This window comes from Notechis scutatus, chromosome 2 (assembly GCF_049901735.1).
Source record: "Notechis scutatus isolate UNSWTSFEM ecotype Mainland chromosome 2, rNotScu1.2, whole genome shotgun sequence".
Lineage (NCBI taxonomy): Eukaryota > Metazoa > Chordata > Lepidosauria > Squamata > Elapidae > Notechis > Notechis scutatus.
Genome location: NC_142010.1, coordinates 141086876 through 141107123, shown reverse-complemented (window position 1 = coordinate 141107123; position 20248 = coordinate 141086876). Strand labels below are relative to the sequence as shown.

The 20248-nt window shown below is 38.3% G+C and overlaps 1 protein-coding gene across 7 annotated transcripts in view; it reads left to right on the top strand.

The window, feature by feature from the left end:
- The window catches only part of CBX5 (chromobox 5), a 44413-nt gene that overhangs the window by 8608 nt on the left and 15557 nt on the right, over nucleotides 1-20248 (top strand). For 5 of the 7 annotated variants that reach the window (XM_087956410.1, XM_087956411.1, XM_026677267.2 and 2 more), the window contains exon 2: nucleotides 15061-15238. In XM_087956410.1, the coding sequence (XP_087812536.1) occupies nucleotides 15102-15238 (137 nt within the window). In that variant the 5' untranslated portion in view covers nucleotides 15061-15101. Of the gene's footprint in view, nucleotides 1-13955; nucleotides 13979-15060; nucleotides 15239-16252; nucleotides 16711-20248 lie in introns of those variants that run through there. The other 2 variants (XM_087956412.1, XM_087956413.1) reach the window with 2 other exon arrangements.

Sequence of the window (20248 nt, the reverse complement as noted above, 5' to 3'; positions counted from 1 at the left end):
AACTAACATATCTCCATTCCTCTGAAGATGCGTTCGAAAAAGCTTCCGTGTAAGATTTATATGTGCTCCTACACTGTCCCGAACATAAATCTTCCTGAGGTTCTCCCAGCAGTTTGCAGCATTTTCTTCTCCACGAATATGGACAAGCTGCTGATCACAGAGAGTCAGTCCTATGATGCATAAAGCCTGCTCATTCTTCAGTTTAAAGTCTTGTAACTTTTCGTTATCATCATCATCAGCAGGATCCCATCTACTCACATCTGGTGGGTTTTCTATAATGTCCCACAAACCTTCTCTGCGTAGAAGTAAACTACATTTCATTGACCATGAAACATAGTTTGTTCCATCCAGCCTGGATATCATGGACAGTTGTGACAAATTTACTTGTGCCATTACTCTTCAGATATTTTGACTATTTTAAACTAATTAAAACAGTTTGTTTTTACAGTAATGTGCAACTCACACCAACTCTCTCTGCTATATCCTGGTTAGTTAGACTATGCTGCTGGGCCCATAACCAATGTTAGGGTTTGAGGATTAACCCCTAGAAGAGTATTTCAGCAGTAGTCAAGCCAGGCAACCAAAGGAGAGCGGAAGGGCCCCAGAGTATACACACACTGAACACAAACACTGTTTGTAGTTTAAATAGTTTTTAATCCAGTTAGAGTTTAAGCATTGTCATTCAGTCCATTAATTCATTCACAGTATTTCCATCCAGTAAGACTCACTAGTATAGTCCAAGTTAAGAGTCCTTGCAATATCTTTATCAGCCGATAAAGATATCTTCTCCTCCTCCGGTTTCACTCTCCAGAGAAACAAACGCTGGATATTCAGCATACAGTAGCAAACAAAAACAGTTCAGTCACAGGCACTCACAGTCAGTAATCACAGTTAGTCGCAGTGACACAGTTAGTCGCAGCAGCACACAGTTACAGAAAGACAGTCTTTCCAGCTTCTAATGCTTCCTTATATTGTAACTTCTAACCGCACCCTTAATCGGCTAATTGCCTGCTGCATTGTGCTTAAAGTGATAAGCACTTAAACCATGATATCTAAGTTTTATATATTTATTCACCCAAACCATATTTGGTATCAATGTTATACCTAACACCAGGCTAGAAAGCTGGACACTGAGGTACAAGCCTTTCCTTTGCCATGAAAGCCAGCTGGATGACTTTGGGCAGATCCAATCCACCTCACAGGGTGGTTGTTGTGGAGAAGCAAGATGTGTTGGATGTATTCACTGCCTTGAGTTTTTTTGTAAAAATAATAAACGAGGGATACAAATTAAATGTACAGTTCTAAACTAAGGGGAAACCTTAAATTGGTTGCTGGAATGGTGAAGTTGTGGTTGCTTATCAGTAATTATTGCCATATTTTTCGAAGTAAGATGCATTCCCCCCCTAAAGTGGGTGGAAATGTCTGTGTTTCTTATACAGTGAATGTTGACGAAGGCCCACCAGCCCCCATCCTTTGGCCTCTGCCTTCCAGCAATTTGCCTCCTTGCAGCTAACAGCCTGTTTCAGCTTCAGCACAGCCTGATTAGTACAAACAGCTGATTGTCAGTTGGGTTGGCTTTCCGACAATTAGCTGTTTCAGGCTGCAGGAATTGCCGTCACCTATTGCTGCCTCCGTGTGCCCCATTTTCGGCCACCATGCACCCCATTTTTGGTCTCTGCACACCCCGTTTTCCAGCCTTCTGATCCCTGCCACCTGGAATGGACCAAAAATGGGGCATGGGGAGGCTGAAAATGGAGCATGCGGAGGCAGAAATGGACAATGGAAACCCCTGCAGCCTGAAACAGCTGATCGTCAGGAGGCCGGTCCAACCGACAATCAGCTGCTTGTGCTAATCAAGCTGTGCTACGCTGAAACAGGCTGTTTGCTGCAAGGAGGCAAATTGCTGGGAGGCAGAGGCAGATTTTTTTTTCTTTCTGTTTTCCTCCCCAAAAGCTAGGTGCATCTTATACTCCCAAAAATACAGTAATTAGGAACTATATGTACATAAGGTGTAGCATGTTTGGGAAGAAAGCCTTAATGGGGATCTCAGTGCAGTTCTGAATATTAGATTCAAAATGTTCTTAATTGTTCTATTGTCCCCCACACTTGCAATGCTTTTCATGTTGGCCATATATAGCCATAAAGGCCTATTAATTGTGCATTTAAGTGTGAGCCTGGCTTACATGGAACTCTATACCTTGTAAAGTTTACAGGTAAGTGCTTTTTGCATCCTAGCTTTTTATTTAATATTTAGCATGGAAGAGGTAGTTGTTGCCTGTTTACAGTAATCTGCACGGTATCCTGGTTATCATAAACTTGATGACTTGACTCAAGAACAGAAGAAAACTGAAGAGTACTCACAAGGATTCAGCCTGGAACATGGTAGCATTCAGGAGATTTCAAGAAAGATTCCTCTTGAAATATAAAAAGTTGATTTCTTAATCTCAACATGAATTATGTTGGTACATTTCAGGTTATTTTCTAGTAAAAATAAAATTGATTAGCTATTAAACGGAATATTTACTCAGAATAAGAACAGAATCTAATCTGGATGTTTATCATATATACTATTTATACTGTAGCTTTATCTGCTTAAAGATACAACATTTTTTTTTCTATTTTCTATTATTACACAAAATAAGTAACATGGTTTTGATTAATGATATCCATATTTGTAAAAACCATTGAACAAAACAGGAATAACTTGTAAAAAAGCATATATGATTGAGGTACACCTGAACATAGCTTACATGAGCAAAAGATAGAACATTTATTAAGGAGAGGAAAAGTAGTTGCTTTCTTTGCAGAGCTTGAAACTCAGCACATTAAGATGCTTATGCAATGGTGGGAGTCCTGAAATGACATTGTACTCATTGATATGTTTCTTGGTTTTTATCAAACTCTAGCTTGGTAAATGTTTGTAGGTAGTTCTCAACTCTTCCAATTAAAACTATCATGCTGCAAAGCAAACCACCAGTCTCAAGCCAAACTTGCATTTTAACTATGCCTTATGACTCCAGAGATGGAATTAGAAAATAGGAATAGGTGGATGCAATGATAATGCCCACATAACTCCCAATAATGCCCACATAACTATAGAGGAAATGTAATAAAGAAAATACTAGAATGTGCTGAAATGGATAGATTAACATTGAAAATTAAGGATAACTGAACCACCATCCAACCTGGCCCAGCAGTGCAGTGCAAAGGAGCTTCTTACTGTGCTACAGCTCTAGGGCTGTAAGATAGCCTTGAACTAGAGCACAAAGTTTGGCCCTAGTATGGTGGAAAGTCACAGCTGCCGCAATTGTCTTTATCACCTTTCACTCCTGGGCCTCTGTTGCCCTGTCATCCTGATCTTTGCAAGGCAGCTGCTGGCCACATGGCCATCTTGCCAAGACTGTGCACTTGCCAACCACTGTGCACAACATGAGGAAGAGAGCCTCATGCAGCCAGCAGCTATCTCACAAAGGGTCAGGCCAAACACACCTCATCAGCAGTGGGAACAAGATAGTGAATGTCAGTTGGGACTGCAGGGTGGCAGGGGATTAAAAATAGATGGGGAAGATGGGTGGGACAATTGAAGCTCCCATGCAGTCTTGTGAGCAGGCTGCCAAGTGCCTTAATTTTGATCATGTGATCACAGGCGATGCAATCACTCTTCAGAGACAGATCATAAGTTCCTTTGTTCAGTGCCACCGGAACTTCGAACAATCACTTTTGTTTACTGTAAAAGGCAGATGGAGCCCTTTATGTTCAAAATTAATAAATGGTATATACCAAATTTTTTGGATTATAAGACGCTCCGGACTGTTAGGTGCACATTAGCTTTAGTGGAGGAAAACAAGAAAAAAAAATCTGCCTCTGCCTCCCAGCAATTTACCTCTTTGCAGCAAACAGTCAGCTTCAGCACAGCCTGATTTAGCATGAGTAGCTGATTGGCAGTTGGATCAGCCTCCCGGAATACTGCCCATCAGCTGTTCCAGGCTGCGGGGATCGCCACCTCCTGGAATGGGCCAAAAACTGAATGCGCGGAGGCAAAAAATGGGGCATGCAGAGGCGGTGGCAGTGGGCGGCAGCGATCCCCGCAGCCTGGAACAGCTGATGGGCAGTATTCCGGAAGGCCGTTCTAACTGCCAATCAGCTGCTCTTGCTAAATTAGGCTGTGCTGAAGCTGACCAGGCTGTTTGCTGCAAGGAGGCAAATTGCTGGGAGGCAAAGGCCGAAGGGTGGGCGGAGCTTTGGGAACATTCGCTCTATAAGATGCACAGGCATTTCCACCCACTTTGGGGTGTGGGGGGGTGCGTCTTATAAACCAAAAAATATGGTCTGTTTGAGTAAGATTTTTTTTTAACACAACATAGATAATTATTTTTATTCTCCTCAATGATTCGACCCTTAAATTAGGTTATAGGGTTTCCTTGTTAATAAAAATATCAGAAAGATAAAATCATAAAGCAGTATGAAACACAACTGAGTTATAAAACAAAATCAGGCAGTCAGAGACCGTTATGGAGTGAGTTTCATTTGCTGCCAGACTAAATGTAGAATATTCATTAATATATACTCTAAAAGCAAATCCATGTATTGTTAAACTGGAACAAGAACCATGATGTATACAAGTGGTTTGAAAATAGGTTTCATCAGACAATTAATGATAGCATAGGTTACTGATAAAATATAGATGTACTTAATTACTAAAATTTACTAGCTCATACTTAGACACTAAAGAGTTTGTTTTGATGTTCAACATTTTAATTGTTTTAAATTAGACATTATCAATAGATAATTATAAGGCAGGTGTCCCAAAAATGACTGATTTGTAACGAACAGCAATTTAAAGATGTGTTTTTAAGAAAGTATATTTAATTCAAAATAGATGATCCAGGAGACAGTAGATAGTCAATCTTGTTTGCTTAAGCTTAAGCTAACAAGGGTTGTTGAGCTTGGTTGATACATGGCTTGGTTGATACAAGTATGGATATTCTTAGACTGGAAAGTTTTAAAAAAACATCAGAAGAAGGCAGTAGTAAACCAGGAAAACTATATGGACACATCCATAAAATCACTAGGAATTAGGCTTGTCTCAAAGGAGGCTTTGCTTTTTATAAATAGTTCTGGACAAGTGGGTATTATGTTCTTTAATGATAATAAATTTCTATTATGAAATAAAAACTTTCTTTCCTCAACAAATCTTTGTGAATGCCATCAAAATCTGCTCTAGAATTGTCCTGAGCAAGAAAGTGAGAAATGATTTTATAGAAAAGGTATGTGTATTATTGGATCCTTCCTTATATATTTAAAATATATAAATACTAGACTTCAATTGCATAGCACGATATTAGTATTTACATTTTTGTTCTGATTGGTGGTATTAGTTTTGTTCTAAATACCTCATCTGATAAAATTGTAACTACTGGTAAGTTAATATTAAACAAATATGGGCTACTGTCTCAGAAAATATAAGTTGTGATTTGAAATGATTTTGAAGGAGAATGAATATTCACATAAATGTTGCTAAGGGTGGTACTGATAGTTTAGTATTTTAATATGACAATAAATGTTGAAAATGATAGTTTCTCTTAATTATAGTAATTTTAGTATTTATTTGATTTGTCAATCGCTTACAAGATACAGGTATAAGAATAAATATAGTTTTGAATACATGAGATAGATACTTATAAGAAAAATAAAAAACAATAGGACAGGGACGGTAGGCATGATTGGTGCGCTTATACACGCATGCCCCCTACAATACTATGGACTGACTGCTAAAATGAGATTGGGAGCATTCACCAAACAATTTGAAGAAATGGGGACATTTCAGCAATGAATATCAAAAGTCATCTGACATGGACATTTCATTTGGACATCATAGAAACTGACAAGCAACTAACAAAATGGTGGCTATATATTGCCATCTTTTAATTCTCCAGATTTCAATGGCTTGTAGCTATATTTGCAATTAATATTAAAATGATTTTAAATTCAAGCAATGTTTTATTGTCTGAATAAACTGAAATGTTGAGTTTTATATATCAACAATCATTCTTAAATTAGCAAATGAACTTATATATGATTCATTGTATAAAGTCGTGGTTTTACCTATAAAGAACAATGTTGCTTCCCCCCACCACCACCATTCCCTTTTAATTTTTACAGCCATCCCTTCCATTTCTCCCAGTTGCTTCAAAATTACCAGAAGGGCTACCTATAGTAACAGCTAAGTATCAGGAGTGGAAAAATAAAGATGATTGTATGGAGCCAACTGAATTTTTGTACCTGTTGAGCATCTTATCATAGACTGATGTCTTGTTAGAAATAAGCATTGTGAGATGTGTAAAGGCTGCTTGAACAAACTTTGATCAAAGAACATGAAGTGGATAGGTAGCAAAACTATGTACTATGGTTTTCCCTGTATTCTTTTTCATATAAGAGATGTTTCTATTATCTTTTTCTTTATCTTGTGGTCAGATGAATATCCAGTACAAAGATGGGCAATGCAGGGCTCCATCCAGACTTTCAGTAACCCATTTGTACCTTCTTCCCCATCTGAAAATCATGCTACTAAACGTTCAGTAGCAAAATGGCAGAGACTGGAAAGTTGAGCATTTCTCTTTTTTAAATTAAGGGAATGGAGTGAGAGACCTTGTAGAGTATTCTCACTCCTTTTCCATTTGCATCATTAAAACAGCTTAGATTCCAAAGTTGGCTCCATCCATTCTGATGAGGCCACTACAGATTGTCCTTCCTTGACTTAACGACCACAATTGGGACTGAAATCTTGATCATTGAGTGAAAGGGTCACTTCAACAACACAGTCCTGGCACTCACAGTTGTGTTTGTATAGTGAGAATCACAGGTTGCTAAATGGACAGAGTCTCAGGTATGGGGTACCTCAGAGTGCAGAAAGCCCTGGGAGGAGGAAGCATCAGCTGCCTTTGAAAACGTCAGCTACCCCAGCCTGGTCCAACAACATGCGTTTAGCTGTCATGCCCCCAGAAACCTCAGGTGCATACTCAGAGTGCTTGCAACTGTAGGGGTTCCACAACTCCTGTCACTTCCATTTGCCCCCCCCCATCTATGCCTGACTGGCCACTCTGCACATGCAATAGGGAGACTGGGGATGAAGTAGAGGTCTGGGGACCGAGTGTCATTGCCCCCAGGCTTCTACTTCAACCTCAGCACTGCCACTGCTAGAGAAATGCCATTTTAAGCACTACACTGTATACTTCACAGGATCTACTGTGCCCCATTTTGATACTTTTCTCCTGCTGCTCCTAACCTATGTGAGGCAGCTGTTGAACATGCCAGGCCTTTTTATTAAGGCTATTTTCTAACCCAATGTCCCATTCTTGTATTCTGGAATGATTTGGGGAATGAGGTTTCCAAAGCACCATGAGATACCCCAATTCAAACAATCCTTTAGAAACCTCATTCTCCAAATAATGTGATTTAGGGAATGAGGCTTCCAAAGGATGCAAGGATGGGACGGACTCCAGCCTGGAGAATGGCATGAGATGGTCTTGTTAAGAAGGCCTGGCATGACCAGCAGCTGCCTTGCATAGACAAGGTGCACCTCTTTTTTTAAAAAAAAAAAGTTTTAAAAGCAATTTTATTTACAAATTTAAAAACGTACAATTTCAAAAATACAGAAACAATAATAACACATAATTCTTTACATTTGTTGTCGAATTTGGTAAGTCCTAAAAATCATTATTGGCTAGTACTAGTCACATCTTTGCTCCTTATCACATCCTAAGCGCTAAATAATTCACAATACACTCCATTTATTTTCACGTTGGTTTATAACTATTATTTTCTGTTCTTCTGTTACAAATACATTCATGTTTTTTAACTAATAAACACAAAAAATATAAATGGCTAATAATAATAGTAGTAACAGAAAAGAAGGTTTAAAACCTTTAATTGTTTTTATGTACTTAATATAAACTGCTGGATATAATTTGTATCTTAGGTTCATTTACATGTTTCACCTTTTGTCTACCCACTTATACCATTTATCCCATATCCGGTAGTAATCTGTATCCTCCTTCCCATTAATTTTAAGCGTAAGCCTCTCCAATTGGGCACACTCATATGTTTTCTGAATAACAACCTGTATCGGTGGCACATTTGGGTTTTTCCAATATTGTGCTAGTGAAATACGTGCCGCAGTTAATAAATGGATGGTCAGATATTTTACTGTAGCAGGGTAATCCCGTTTGATCATTCCCAACAAAAATAATTCCAGTTTCCACTCCAGCCCACACTCTATAATTTCTTCTATCCACGTTTTTATTTTTAGCCAATATTTTTTTATCTCAGGACAAGTCCACCATGAATGAAAGTATGTACCAAATTTCCCTTTACATTTCCAACAGCAAGGATTGGCTGTCGGAAATATTTTGGCCAATCTAGAGGGCGCCAGATGCCATCTGTACATCATTTTGTATAGATTCTCCTTGTGTGCTACTGATTTGGTTAGTGTCAGGTTTTTCTGCCAGATTTCTTCCCAGGCATCCAGATCAATACTATAACCAAAGTTTTTTTTCCCAAACTAACACAGGACCTTTCACAATTTTCTCGGCCATTTCATATTCTAGTAAATAATTATATAATTTGGAAATTGAACTTTTCTCAGGGTTTAAAAGTATTTTATCTAAATATGTATCTTTTACCTCAATTCCATATTCCTTTACGTCTTTGTTGTATCTCAGTTTTATTTGAAAATATGACCAATTATCAATAACTATCTCTTGTGATTCTAGTTCCTGTTTTGTTTTAATTCTTCCCTCACTATCTAATATTTGGTAGTACTTAAGTTTTTTACTGATGTTTACTACTCATGTTTAAGTGAAACATTGCTTCCATCGTTAGAAAACCACCTCGGGATTTTAGTATAATGATTCTTTCTTATATCAGACCAAACTTTAATTAAAGACTTTCAGAATACATGTCTAGTAAAATATAAATTATTTTTACTATTTGGGTTCCATAGAAATGCATGCCAACCTAGCTGTAAATCATGTCCCTCCAATTGTAAAATCCTGTTATTCTTTAAATCAATCCAATCTTTTATCCACAAGTTGCACTTCTTAATGTTAAAAGAACATTAAAGGTAAGAGGTGTGGCAGATCCAGTGGAGCACAAGGCAACGGGGGCAATTGAGGCCTTAAGACCTAGCGGCAGTCTCATTAGTTAAAGAAAACTCCAGAAACTTAATGTAGTTTGCACCAAAAATATTTACTATGTCTCTTAATACCTTTCCATCCTTACATTAAATATTCACACATACACACATTGTGTTTATATCTCTTCAATTCCATTCTGATATGATTTAGCTTCCCCACATCTCTCAACTTATTCACTTCTATATAAGTGAGTAAAAACACAATCTGAACAATTTTTCCCCACAAGCATTAAATCCTTTACTGTGTAACTCCAACGCAGCTAGCACAGGAGGAGTTTGCTTATAATAATGCACAATATACGTCCAGCCAAATGCCATTCTGCACTAACTAGAGGTTCCACCTCTGATTTTTTTCCACTGAATCACCAGCTTCTTCTGTCCCAAACTCAGATCAGCTCTTGCAGTACAAGCTATTCATCAAATACTTCAAAATTGTTACAGAAGGCCAGGGATTTTTTAAACACTTTGCTGACCATCGTTACCAGGCAGATCCTCTGATAGTTGTACAGACTTAGAATGGTCATCTAAGTATCTTGCTACCTGTAACCCAGTAAAGAAATAGGATCGCTGCTTCTTAGGACAATTCCCAGTGGATGTTATTATCAGCCCGATGATTTCCAGCTCAAATTACCTTTCAATGTCCACATTCATCCTTTGTTTCATCATTCCTTGCTGGATCCTGCTACCTCTCAACCCTCATTGCTCCTCCACACTGGTCCCACCACCCATTGTGCTTGAAGGGGAACCTGAATAATAGGTAACTCACATTCTGGACTCAACCAGAGCTGTCTCTAGCATCTGGTAAATTGGAAAGGTCATGGAACAGAGGAGCATTCCTAGGAAGATGTTAGTGATATTCTTCCTGCCTCACATGCTTGTTTCATTGATGGTATCCAAAGAAGCCCAGGGCTTAGTCTGCAGGGGGGTGGGGGGAGATAATGTCAGGATCAGCTTAGATTTGGAAAACGAAGAGGCTTATCATCCTGAATTGATTAAACTGAAAGAGTTGCAAGCAGAAAAAGCAGTGTTGCATAGCAACCAAAAGAGGTAGTTATCACTGGCCTCAGAAGAGGCGGAGCCAACAACTCTTCCCCTCCCCCAATGGAATTGCCTGCTGGGAGGAAAGGAGGGCTGAACAAAGTACTAAGTCCTGTCCAATCAAAGAAACAAATGCAGGTCATGCCACCATTATATAAGGGGAGCCATGTACCTCACAGATCTGTTGGTGACAGCTGTCCATTTATCTCATGTTCAGCTGCCTTCTTGTTCAAACTGTTGGCCATTAGAATTCTGTTTGAAAACCTTTTAAATAAAAATACAAAACTTTCCTGTCTAACTAATTTCTGTGGGTCAGAACAGGACAGCTTCTTCTAAAGACCATCTGAAAGCTATACAGTTGGTCCAAAATGAATGAGTATGGATAGTTATGGACACACCTTGGCTTATCCATGTAACAGCACTACTTTGTGAGCTTCAATGCCTCTCTAATAGCAATAGCACTTAGACTTATATACAGCTTTATAGTGCTTTACAGCCCACTCTAAGCAGTTTACAGCGTCAGCATATTGCCCCAACAATTTGGCTCCTCATTTTACCCAGCTTGGAAGGATGAGTCAACCTTGAGCCTGGTGGGATTTGAACTGCCAAATTGTAGGCAGCTGGCTGCAGAAGTAGCTTGCAATACTGTACTCTTAACTACTGCGCCACAGAGTCTCCTTATTAATAGCTTCCAGGTGCAGTTTAAGGCACTGTTTATACTTAAAAAGTCCTATTGGGCAAAGGATTTAGTTATTTTTGTTACAATCTATTCCTAAAGACATCTCTTATCTCTCATTTTAATAGAGTGTGCATGCTTTGAGTCTCTTCACTGAAACAATGCCACATGATAGGAACCAAAGAGCTGCCTTTTCAGTAATGGTGTCTGCTCCTTGGGACAGTTTTCCCATTTTTCAGTTCCCCTGTTAAAAATATGACTACCCAGTATGAGTATTGGGGCCTGAGTAAGTTCCCATCAGGAAATTTATTTATTTATTAAATTTATTTGCCACCCATCTCATAAGAAAATGACTCTGAAATAGTATGAATGTGAATCAGGTTGCCTGTCATTTATTTTATTTATTGTTTGGGTGAGTTGTACGCCATTTTGTGTCATGTTGTTCAAGTTTAGCTAGCAGCCATATAAATTCTGTAAGTAAATAAATACTGAGTTCTTATTGTTTTTACATTGTCTAAAGCTATTTGCTAGGATAAATTACAAAGCGTATTCATTTGAATATTAGCAGTAGATAATATGCAGTCTATCACTGATTTAATAAAATCTAGTTACAACATTTTCTACATTTATGTTTTCATGTTGCTCAAATTGATCTTCTGAAATCTAGACTCTTAATATTTATATATATTCAGTATAAAGATTTATATGTATGTGTGTGTTGGTTTATTGCACCTTGAGACATTTAATAGTGACTGGTTGTGAACAGATGTTTCAACAAGCAGAGAAATATTCCTTTTAGCCTTGTTACCAAGAACCAAAATATTTTAGACAATTTGTGAGCAAATAAACATATTTCACGTCAACGTTTATTTGTTATTGTTTCTCTTTAATTATGCTTGCCAAAGAGAATGTCATTCAGTGCTGCTTGCTTTTTAAATTTCTTATGTTGATCCCTAGGTTAATAGTATTTTTCGGAGTAGATAGATTTGGTTAAAACAAATTAAATGCCATCTATTAACTGTGAAAATGTTAAAGTCTTATTCAGAAATAAATAAAGGTTTAGCACCATACTGTTATAGATTGCAAAAGCATGAAGAGTTCAAGTTGAAGGGTCCTTGGTGCTCTCTGAACTTGCTCATTTCATTACCCAAATTAGGTAACATTACCGGTGCTTTGAGTTGGAACTCATACACAGGGTCACTAATAAAATAATTGTTTAAATATAGATGTCCTTACCCTGTGCTCCCTCCCTTTAATATTTAATGGTTTTTAGTCTTCTGGAAGTATAGTAAAACAGAGATTTCCAGAACTCCATTTAAAGGACTTTAGAAACAATAAACATAATTTCATTTTGATCTTAGACAATGGAGAAAATATGTTTAGAGATAAAATGAAAAATAAAATTACCACTGTTAATAAAGCAGTTTAAGACATTGACATGATTTTATTTCAGCATTGTGTAATTATATTAATGAAAATGTTATAATAAAAGTTTTTAAAAGCTCTGCACCAAGCACAGCAGAATAGTGTTTATGAACTGATGATCTACTACATTCAAATTATTCAACATTGGGAATGTAATTTATAATTGCCCAAGTATAACTACTCCCCTTTCCCCTTGCAGTCTGGTAACTCATATGGTACAGGTAATTGATTTTTTACTCTTGGAAGACCTGAAGAGCCAGATTGGAGACAGATCATCTTGGAAGAAGTCTGTATGTTCACTAAGGGGCATGTAATCAATCAAATCCACATGTTTCTTTGAAGGGTGGATTATTAGCATTCACTCAGAGCTGAGTCCCCCAAAGCCAATATTTCAAACTGTGGTGAATGTTTATAGCCAAGTTATAAATTGCTGGAAAAATAATGCCTTTGTATAAGTAACTGTGACAGTACTTTTAACTACTGATCCATGAACACAACATCACTGTATTCCAGATTATTGTAGTTGTAGCAGTGGGACTCTAGGTCATAAGAATCAATTGTTTCAATTATTTAGTCTTTCAACCCCACTTTTGAATCAAACTTTTACTTATTTATATGGCATTTAAAAAATAATATTTTTCTGTCAATACATCCATTAATTACCTAATTAACAAATGAATTCTCTGCTATGAATATAAATAACCTATTATGTATATTAATGTCTTGTATTTACAATGGGAAGATGAGGGTTTAAGACAATGTGTTTATCTTTGAACTGTGTAGAAGTGGATCAATATTTGAAGGTTTTTTTAAAAAAACCAAGTAAACATCCAATTACCATTGCAGCAAATATTTAAATATTTCATATCAGATATTTCTTGCTGTCCAGAGTGTCATTTCTGTTTCTCTCCCCCCCTTTTTATTTCTAGATTTTTCTTTTTGAAATCCACTCTCTCTCCATCCATATTCCTAATATTCCCAGAACTTCTTTGCCCTTTCCCTAGTCACTATACCAAGTGTTAAAATGTTTATATGCTTTTATAACATGAGCAATAAGGGGAATCTAGCAATATAAGCAAATGTATATTTTCTGAGCATTACGCTATAGTATAGTTAAGGTGTTGGACTTCAATCAAGGAGACCCAGGTTCAAACCCACTTTTAGCCATGGAAAATTACTAGGTAACTTTGGGCCAGTCACTCTCTTTCCACTAATTCATCTCACAAGATTGTTGTGGAGATGAAATGAATTGCAAACCCCATGAAAGCCCTCTTGAGCTTTTGAAAAACAGGATGTAGACTGTGATGTAAATACAATTCCTGTTATAATGGTAACTTCTTATAAATTCCCACTTGACATACTTTCTGCCTTTTCTTTCCTCAACTAAGTTACTTAGAGTGCAGATTTATCTTTGTATTGTGTTCCAAAGTAAATACAAATGAGTTCATTAGTTCTTACTTTCAGAAAGTGAAAAACTGCCTCAGTATCTGGAAACCTTTATACATAATAAACAGTGATTAGCAGAAAGCACAAAAAGCATGCTTTTATGTTCAACATAATTCTAACATCATAACTTTAGATTTCTGCAAGTTCTTCAGAGTTTTCTGTGACTATTGGATTTGATGGAACCTGGATCCTGAGGCAAAGTAAGCTAAATTGAATTTTTTTAAAATTCTGCTCCAAGCTGGAGTAGAAAAGTCTGAATTCAGTCAGTGACTTAACAAAGTTTCATTCTGATTTGTTTTCAAGAAGACCTGTAAAAAATGCTAAAGGTGAAAAAAGTGGGAGGTACATTACTTCATGCACTTAAATAAATATTAAGATAGGGAAAATGTGGAAAATGTGGGAGAATCATAATTGAGATGCTTCCTCTGCTTGAGAATATTTTTAAACTTCTCAGACTTTTAAATGTTTAAATTTAAGAAGATTTTTAAACAGTCTTACAGGCCCTGTGTACATAGATGACAATGACAAATCATTCCATTTTCTAGAAGCTCTATATGAATTATTCATTTAAAATGTGTGTGAAATTACCATTCATTTCAAGAATAAAATACTGCATGAATAAATATCTGTGGACAGAGGCAAGGACAAGACTTTTTCTTGGTTTTAGTCATTCATTTTAAATAATTGATAACTATGTTAAAACACTTTTTAGAGGAAAGATAGTATTTAAATAAATAGAGCTTAAGAATATAGTAATAAATGTAGGAGATTGGGCTTTGATTTGGATATCCTCATTGTTTATCTACAAAGAATTTTGAATTTAAAATGAATAGCCAATGTTCAGTTTGTTGAATTCCAATCAGATCAGCAAAAATAAACATTGGTATTTAATAATTTGTGGGCTAATTTTACCATTGTGGATTTTTTTATGAGATAGGGTTTTTTGGATGTTATAAATTGTATCAATTAATCAGCTGCACAGTCCTTAGCAACTAGTATCAAAATATTTCAGCTGAATTGTATGTGGTTTTGTGGATTATTATGCATGTATCAGACATCTTAAAGGAGAACATGGAAGAAAAATATTAACTGTTTATTTCTCCTTGGTATCGAAATTCTCCTCTAAAATATGCTTCCAGATTTCCCTATAAGCAATGAATGTTAATAATCAGACATGAGATTTTTCAGATGTGTACTATATGGATGGATGTTTAGCATGAGATTTATGGAAACAAACTGGTTTGCAGTTACCACCAATTAACATTTCACTTCCGATTTGCAGGAATTGGGTAGCCTTGGTGCATTAGGTACAACTTCTGCGCTATGGGAAAAAGAAACAAGAGGACAGCAGATAGTTCGTCCTCTGAAGAAGAGGAGGAATATGTTGTGGAGAAGGTTCTAGACAGGCGTGTTGTGAAGGGTCAAGTGGAGTATCTTCTCAAGTGGAAAGGATTCTCTGAGTAAGTCCAACTTTCCTTCTGACATGGGCTTTGATCTTTCTTGGTAGCAGAGCTCCAGGCAGTGTTTCAAATTAAGAATCCATTGCCATTATTCAAGCTTTCCCTTAAAGGAGGAAGGTAAACCCCACAGGTGGGAGCTTGCTTTGCTCACTCCAAATAAGAGTGGCGTGCATCCATTTAAACAAGTGGGTCATGAGGCAAAGCCTGGGACCTTAAAATGTGTTTTGGAAATACTGGCATCCGCGTTCCCTCTCTCACTTCACAGAGTTGGTAGTTCCACTTGAGTTATTCACCAGCACTATTGCTTAAAGAGCTTCATGGAGAAACAAAATGTTAATTCCCTCCACTCCACACTATAATATAGTAATTCTGCAATAATTAATTCTGTGATCTTAGCTTCCCCATTGTGGATTGGACCTTTACCCCACTTGGCTAATAAAAACAGTCAAGCAGGGGACTAGAAGTAGGATCCAGACTGTAATCAATAATTCTTTTGAGAGAAGGGGAAATCCTAGAAGCCCCTAAAGAATTTCCTTAAGAGACTAGATACAACAAAATTAGACATCCTCTTCCTTTTTTGATTTAATGGTGGTGCTGCAGTTGCAGAAGGCTCTGGAGGGTGGATTATCTTAGCCCTTGATAGATCAGACCTGGGCAAGGGATGGAGGCATGTTGGTCACTCTTCTGGCTGTCCTAAAGTGAGGCTTAGATGTGACCATCTTTGTTCTTCTGAATCTCTTAGTAACCTTTGATACCGTCGATCACAGTCCTTCTGGATTGCCTGCAAGAGGTGAGAGTTGGAGGCATGATGCTGTAATGGTTCCACTCCTACCTGAGGTGTCCAGATGTTGACTGTGGAGGGAAACAGGTCAGACTCCTGGACAATTCTGTATGGGGTCCCTAGTTGAGTCCTTTGCCTTATGCTCTTCAACATCTACATGAAACCACTGGGAGAAGTTATCTGTTTGTTTGGGACAAAGTATCATCTATAAGTAATTCACTTCTCTACCCTAGGCCTACTAGGAGAAAGAAAGAAGTCCTGACCTGATTGATGTCTGGAGGCAGTCACAGTCTGAGTGGGGAAAAGCAGGCTCAAACTCAACCCAAGCAAGACAGAGTAGTTATTGCTTCAGATAATGTCTTATTCCAGGACTGCACCATCTTTGTGCTAAATGCACTTTTGGGCAAAGCACACGATTGCAATCAGTTTGTGTTTGTGAATGGCTACTGGTCAAAGACTGGGTGGAGACCATGGCCAGAAGGGCTTTTGCATAGCTTCAACTGGTTCACCAGTGCAGCCTCCTTGGAACACAGTGCACTGAAGATGACTTCAGATAAGATTACTTCTCCAGATAAGATTACTGTAACCTGCTGTACTTGGGGCTGCCCTTGAGGACTGTGTGGAAGCTTCACACAATATGCATGCTCAGCCAAGAATCACAAAACTGTGGCAGGAGCTGCACTAGTTATCAGTAAGTTTCCAAGTGCAAATCAAAACACTGATGATTACCTACAAAGCCCTATAATGGCTCAAAACCTGAGCATCTTTTAGGCAATTCCTTTTCCCAATTGTTGTGTCTTCCTACCCAAATAACAAAAGAGTGCTTATTAAGAGTATCAGGAAGCAGGAGGGGGGCCTAGTGATGGATGTACTCTGTAGCAGCTCCCTCCTTTAGCATACCTTGCCCCCAAGGCAAAGATCCTCAGGACCTTTCAGAAGCAGGCAGAGGCATGGTTCTTTCAGAAGACCTTAGAGATTAATTTTTACCATGACCATTTTTACCATCATATTCAATAAATTTAACATTGTTTTTAACATCAAATCAAATTGAGATTTAATTGAATTACCATTTTAATTAACACTCTCTATTGCATTATAGGGAAATTTTGTAAGCTCCTTGAACGCTATAAAATAAATCATTCAAGCACAGAATTTTGGTATTGGGTGTTAAATAGCATCCTGGGTGTTTCATTTTTACTTTTTTAAAGAACCATTCTAGCTGCTATAGTGATTAAAAGTAAGTTGCAACTGCAAGATAATGCCTGGAAATCTGTGAAGCCAAGATGGGCCAAGTAGAATTTCCAGGATTATATAATGGAACTTAACTGAATAGAAAACTGCCCAGTTGAATGTATCAGAGCAAGATATGCAGAAGAGTGAGAGTGTTTTAAGCACCCAGGATGAACATTCTTTCTCAACTTACAAGATGATTGCTCCAAACGATTTTTGTGAATGTGTGTAGTCATATGTATTTGTATCGTGGTTTATTAACCTGGGTTATGCCAGATAGCTTTACAGTTCCAAAAGATCAAACTAGGTTATCTGTAGAATCATTATCTACAAGATTCAGATTTGAGGATGAGATATTTAAATGGATGCACACTACTTGATTGTAGGAAGGCAAACCAATTAAGCCAATATGGAAGTGTTGATCTATTGTGCAGCAACTGAAACAGCAAGTCCCTCTGATATCACAGCAAAAAAGAAGAAACTTTCTATATTTGGTGGGGGTTTGCAATATTTCAGTTAATCAGACATCCTGAAGTCTTATTCTGTCTTACTCTGTTACCGAGGTAAAATAGCTGTTGATTATTAATCTCCCAGACTTGCTGGGAGTTGGGTGGCATCTATGTTTAATTATTTTTATTATTCCCAAGATGCTTTGAGATATATATAGTATTTTGCTGTGATCTTATTTATTTAGCATATGTGATCTATATATTGGATACAAATTAGCTTAATTAACCTGTGGGATGTTTTTTCCTTCACCCCATCATGTCTCTTCCTTGAGTGGATTTCTTTAATTTCTTCTTCTAACCTGTTTCTCTGAGCCTCAAACATTAGTTTGCTGCCATGAGCTTTTAATTATCTTTAATAAAGGGTTATTATAATATTATTATTTATTAGCATTTATTTATCATCTTACTTACTATCTTAAGAAACTGGGTGTGTAAGATAAGGGTATCTTCTGACAAATATTTTGCATTTTAAATGTCATGCTGGTTTGGTATTACAGGAAATAATCTAATATTTGAGGAAATGCCTTTACCTGGATATGTTCCATTTGTGAAAGTGATTCTTAGAATATACATTTCTATAATAAGATGTATATCTAATGTTTTGTACCGGTAATCCTCTACTTACTACCACAATTGAGCCCAGAATTTATGTTGCTAAGTGAGTTTTGTTCCATTTTACAATGTTTCTTGCCACATTTGTTAAGTAAATCACTGCAGTTGTTAAATTAGTAACACGGTTATAACTACACAGTTGTTAAGTGAATCTGGCTTCCCCATTGACTTTGCTTGTCAGAAGGTCACAAAAGGGGATTACATAACCCTGAGCACTGCAACCATCATAAATGTGAGTCACTTGTGAAGCATTCAAATGTAAATCACGTGATCATGAGCTTGCTGCAATAGTCATGTGAAAAACAGTCACAAGTCACTTTTTTCAGTGCCGTTGTAACTTTGAACTGTTGCAAGTCGAGGACTAACTGTATATCAAGGTATCAAAACATATTTATAAATAACAGCCCTACGCAGGAATGAGATGGTAGATAAATATAACAAATTTCTTAAATGCCCGGCGAGGTCCCACTCGCCATCCTCAGGCTGGTGCTTTCTGCTTCGTGCTGCACTGGCACGAAGCCGAAAGCACCAGCCTGAGGATGGCGAGTGGGACCTCGCTGAAACGTCGCCAAGATACTCTTAATCTTACATGGGAAAAGACCCGAACACACTGTGTGTGTGTGTGTGTGTGTGTGTGTGTGTGTGTTTTCTTAAGTTTTCGCGGGTACTTACATGTATGGCATTCAGCTTTGTTCGGGTATTTTCCCACGTCATAGTAGTGGTGCTTTTAAAGTTGTAGCAACGTTTCAGCAGAATCTCGTTCAGCAGATGATGGCAGATGAGATTCTGCTGAAACGTTGCTACAACTTTAAAAGCACAACTATAATGATATGGGAAAATACCCAACAAAGCTGAATACCATACATATAAATACCCATGAAAACTTACATATGTATGTACCATGTTTCTCCAACAATACGGCCTCCACCAATAGGAAGGCCCAGCATGTGTTTTGGGCATAAAATCAAATTAAGCCCCTCCCCCAAATTTAGGCCTATTTTAAAATATGCAAAATAAGGGGAAGGGCGGGAGACTTGCGTTAGGAGCGCCCGGCGGGCAATTCTCGCCACCAGCCGCTCCTAACGGGCGATCATGGCCAAGCACAGAGAGCTCCCTACTCCCACCTTTGCTGCAGACACCTTTGGCACCCGCCGCTGTTGCTTTCCTTCTGCCCATTACGCCGCCACGTTTGGAGCTGCCGCTTCCGTGATTGGGCGCGGTCGCCATTTGGAGCTCCAAACGCGGAGTGGCAGCTCAAACATGACGGCGGGCGATGCCCAAAGCGCAGGAGGGTGAGACGGAGGGGAGGGCGGAGTCGTGTAATTGACGAGAGTGAAGGCAGGACGACTCTTCGGGGCGGAGGTTGCTTGGGACGCATGCGCGCTGCAAGGAGGGAAAGGCGAAAGCTCTTTAGCAAGGCATCGCGGTCTCCCCTGCTTGCTCTGAACTTCGCGCAAAGACCAAAATAAAAAAGATCGCCCGCCGTCATGTTTGAGCTGCCACTTCCGCGCTTGAGCTCCAAATGGCGACCGCGCTCCAATCACGGAAGCGGCAGCTCCAAACGTGGCGGCGTAATGGGCAGAAGGGAAAGCAACAGCGCGGGTGCCAAAGGTGTCTGCAGCAAAGGTGGGAGTAGGGAGCTCTCTGTGCTTGGCCATGATCAGCCTGGTTAGGAGCGGCTGGTGGCGAGGATGCAAGGGGGGAATTATCACCTCGAAAAGACGGCTCTAGCCGTTTTTTCTGGGCTCAAAAAAATAAGGCCCGGCCTTATTATGTGAGAAACACGGTATATGTATGGTATTCAGCTTTGTTCGGGTATTTTCCCACGTCATTATAGTTGTGCTTTTAAAGTTGTAGCAACGTTTCGGCAGAATCTCA